This window comes from Ixodes scapularis, unplaced genomic scaffold (genome assembly GCF_016920785.2).
Source record: "Ixodes scapularis isolate PalLabHiFi unplaced genomic scaffold, ASM1692078v2 PGA_scaffold0__279_contigs__length_252992795, whole genome shotgun sequence".
Classification (NCBI taxonomy): Eukaryota; Metazoa; Arthropoda; class Arachnida; order Ixodida; family Ixodidae; genus Ixodes; species Ixodes scapularis.
The window spans coordinates 188,397,352-188,401,720 of NW_024609835.1; the positions used below are offsets into that span (position 1 = coordinate 188,397,352).

The 4,369-nt window shown below is 50.3% G+C and overlaps 1 protein-coding gene across 1 annotated transcript; it reads right to left on the reverse strand.

The window, feature by feature from the left end:
- Positions 1–2,916: 2,916 nt before the first annotated feature.
- On the reverse strand, positions 2,917–3,894 carry LOC121837874. Its single transcript, XM_042293727.1, has one exon. The coding sequence runs from the start codon at positions 3,892–3,894 to the stop codon at positions 2,917–2,919; it is 978 nt and encodes a 325-aa protein (XP_042149661.1).
- Positions 3,895–4,369: the final 475 nt, after the last annotated feature.

Here is a 4,369-nt window from a genome sequence, read left to right on the forward strand (position 1 = left end):
TCGACGGAAGAGGGCTGGGGACCTTCTTCGAACGAGGACCTAGAGCGCAAACGAGACTATCACCAGTTTCGACGAGGATGTTCTGCGGCTGGTTGCTCGTGCCGACCCTCAAGCCACGGGCGAAAGGAAGCTGCGGATCCTGATGCGAGGTGCTAAGGATGACATCTTCGGAGGCCTCGTCCGCAACCCGCCGTCCACCGTCGGAGCCTTCGTCACGGATGCAACCAACATCGAGCGCTCCCTCCAAGCGCGCGTCTTTCACTACCAGCGACATCCAGGCGTCGCTGTACCCACGCTGCTTAACGTCGAAAACACTTCGGGTACCCAGGCGATCCGGTAAATTATCCGGGAGGTCATCTGGGAGGCACTGCGAATGTTGCTGCCAACCACCAGTCGTCCGCCAACCCCTTCTTTCGCCGAGGCTAGCCGAAGAGAAGTGCATCGGGCGCCCTAACCAGAGGTTCCCGTCACCACGGTGGCATGGAACCAACGTTGAGCAACGCCGCCATGGCCCGACGACCGCCTCCGACGCCAGGAAGATCAGGAGCACGTTCGCCAAGAGCAACCTGCGCCGAGGAAGGACTGAAGGGCGGTCGACCGACGCCCGTTGCCTGTTATCACTGCGGGGAAGCTGACCAAGTGCACCGCCGATGCCCATACCGACGACTCGGGCTGCGCGGGTTTTACCCGAACGACCCGCGCCCCCGTTATGGTGAACGCCCTCGGGAGATCGATGAGTACCTGCGACGACCTCAGTCCCCCGAGCCTGCATACCGCTGAGAGTCAAGGTCGCCGTCGCAACGACGTCCAGCTTCACCGATGCACCGACTCCGACGTGAAATCCTGTCACCCCTCACCTCGCCGGGGAAACTAGGCGCCTTGACTTCGGCAACCCCTGGAGGTGGAGTTGCCGAAGACGTGAGTAGTGTTATAAGATACGCGATTGAACCGGAACTAAAGAAATTCTGGTCACGTACACGATTGTAAACAAATTTAGCGCACGTACGCGGCACACGCCGTGGTTTCATCCTGTATCATCCTCCTACGTGACCATGACGTCACTTTCACACGCTCCGTTCCCAAGGCCCAGTCCTCGAACCCCAAATTTCGGGACCTGTCAATGGATCGCCAGAGGGTTGCTCAGGGGTCGGGTTCTATCCTGTATCAGCCGCCCACGGGACCGTGACGTCACATTCACAGACGACCCTCCCATAGCCCGATCCTCGGCCCCAAATTTTGGGGACCTTGGACAATTCACTTGAGTCATTCGCCAGAAAGTGACGTCACATGATGATGACGTCATAGTGCGTGACGGTCGTGTGACATTTGAATCGCTGCGCGGTAAACGCATTTTATTCGCTAAAAAAGGTTCTCCGGCGGCTGGGAATCGACTTCAGTACCTTGTGGACGGGAGTCCGACACTCTACCGCCTGAGCTACGAGCACATTTTTTTTTCCTTATTACCTGATGAGCTACGAGCACATTGCTTTATCGACATCTTAACTCGTCCTAGTAATTCGTACGGCGCGCGCCGTACGAAATTCAGACCACGTGTTACAGATGTCGTGACGCTTGGATTTTGTAACGGGATTGCTGAGTCAATCGCCGGAGGGCCTTACCGGAAAATGTGATGACAGAGGAGTCCAGGATTGTTGAGTCATCTGCCAGGGAAAAATGCACTGTCACGATGACGCCACAGATATGGCACGTGGGATTAGTGACGAGAAATGCATTGTCGCGTGTTTTCCCTGTGGGTCATGTGACCAACGTCACGTGATATTTGAATCGCTGCGCATGCACACCTCGGTTCATAGATGGCGCGTGTCTTTTGATGCTAAGCGTCTTTGTTTTTAGGGCATGAGCGACATCTTGCGGCGTGGGTCTGACCTTGCGCCATCTGTTGCTGAAGAGTAAAATTGCACGTCTTCCAAAGGTGTGCGCATCCGTATTTTCGCGCGCGCGCAATCCGTGTGAGTTGCCGAATCTGTTTGTAGATGGCTCGCACCTGAATCTCCTAGCTAGCGTGAACTTCCACCATTATCACGCGACGTTTCTCGATAATGTTAGCGGCAGCTTGGTAGATGTCGACAACTCTCGCACTCACGGCATCTCTCTAATTTTAGCTGTCTACTGAACGGTGCCTGTGTGGGAAATGGATCAGAGCGTGATCGCATCCATACGCGCTAAAAACGAGACAAATATGATGTTTTCTTTTATTATTATTGTTATTCGCTCTAAAAACACGCACACTTATAAATAAAAAGACGGTGTTGAAATTCACTCTACGCGACAAAGAAAACACTGGAAACACTTTACACAAAAATGTACAACACAAGCAATATCAAAACGCATCCGGGGCAAAAAAAGAAAAGAAAATGCGGAATAACAGAGCCACGCGCGCGTTACAATAAAAAAAATATTTACAGGGTCAGGGTGTGAGATGGGAGAAGAGAGATAGGATCCGGCTTCCGTACACTAGCAGATTATACAAAAAATGAACACAAGAATTTTCAAGACACACCGGTGGGAAGCGCGAGCAATTGCGCTACAGTCCAAAATATTTACAAGGCGTGTGATGAGGAGGAAGATCGCTCGCTCCCGAAAATGCTCTTGTGACCAAAAAGGGAACGTCGTAATCCCGTCGCTGCAAATGTATCGCTTGTTGTCGAACGGATTCAGAGCAATCTTTTCAACCGAGAGCTTTTGTTCTCGCTACGTTTTCGAGCAATCAAGTGCTGCGTCACTCTGTGCAAAGTTTTCGTCTCTAGAGCATGCTTTTACAGCTCGTAGGTTAACTTGCGAGACCCAGATTTCTTTACTCCCTTGGCTCTTACGCAACACGTGTTGCTGCTTGTTTTGAAGCTGTATAGCTTTGGTTTTAAGCAACAAAAAGCCACTAAGTGAGTAGTCGGATATTCATTTTTTTAACACACCGAGCCTCATTTTGTTTTCGGTTGAAAAGAGCTTGTGACACTCTGGATATCCAGATGTATGCAAGCATGCGTCTCGGAGTTGGAGCAGTTTGTCGTCTACGTCTGATCCCTGAAGGTGTAGGAAGAAGGAATCCGTGTCGCAGTAAAGAACCCTAGCTGAGGGGATCGCACGACGAAGTTGATTATGAAAGAAGTCGTACATTACTATTTTTGATATCTCAAGAATTGAGAACCCTGCGTAGAGCGGTTGTTTGAGTTTGATCACTCTCGGAGAAAACTGGAAAATTACGACCTGCGACCAAAGTGCTCGAAACTGCGTAAAATTCGGCTTCTGAAGCATTTTCAGTATGTCACCCTCTTTAACGCAGAGTTTAATGTGTCCATGTTTACTGGCATTATCGATCGTTTTGCCATATATGCTGTACAGTTTGGAAAGATTCTTCTGGAAAGAGTTGGTTGCTTGCTGTCTCAGCTGGTGGTTAAAATCAATAAACTCCTTCAAGAACGCTCGCTGCGAGAATTTTAGGACTCGGTGAATTTGGGTAACCTCTAGTCCTAACTGGGTGTACAGTTTCAAAATCCGGTAGTGCAAAACGTATTTCGTTTTGTCGTGAAGTATGAGCAACAGCTTCGTAGTGGATTCCTCTTTGGGCATTTCAAACTTGTCAATCAGGCTTTTTTGATGGTCGGATAACCAATCGTAGGGAACGTTTTGCTTCACGGGGGCCAAGGGAAAGTCAGAATGAGTCTCGTGCAAGTGATGATGATATCTGAGGTCTACCTCCAGAATGTAGCCCGTCGGAGCGTCATCTGGAGCGCCACCAATGTTCAGGCAGGCAATCTCGTCTTTCGTCACCCACTCAAAGTCCGACACTGGGAGGGCTTCTCTCATTGTCGCCGCATACAGACCGTTTACGTCCAAGTCCAAAATCTGAGACGGTTCGTGCTGCGGGTTAAACATATCCGTTCCCGGAACATTTGCGACAGCATGACTGGTCGTGCATTGGGTAATCCCTCCGCGAATACCCTGTTCTATCATGAAATATGTGTCAAAATCGTCAATTAGCTGCAGTCTTACTTTCGACTGTTTAAACGCACACGACAAGCTTAGGGACGGTAACGATACGAAATGTAAAGCCTCAATTTCGTACGTCTCCAACGTCCACGGTCTGAAGTTTTAGAAAACATCGGCAAGGAGGCAGTCCGTCTTTAGGTAAAGGTCGCTGTATTCTCAAAGGTTCTTCAAACCAAAGGTACCGAAAACGACCTGCGCATGTTCGTAGTCTTCTTCACACACCCCGATCCCAGTCAACTTGTTAAAACCACAGTTAAAACCTCTTCTTGCGGGGTAGCCAGGACATTTCCCAACTCCTTCGAAACCCGCGGCCGCGGGCTGGCCACCCCAAGAACAGGTTGAAACGTGTCTGCCCGCGTCT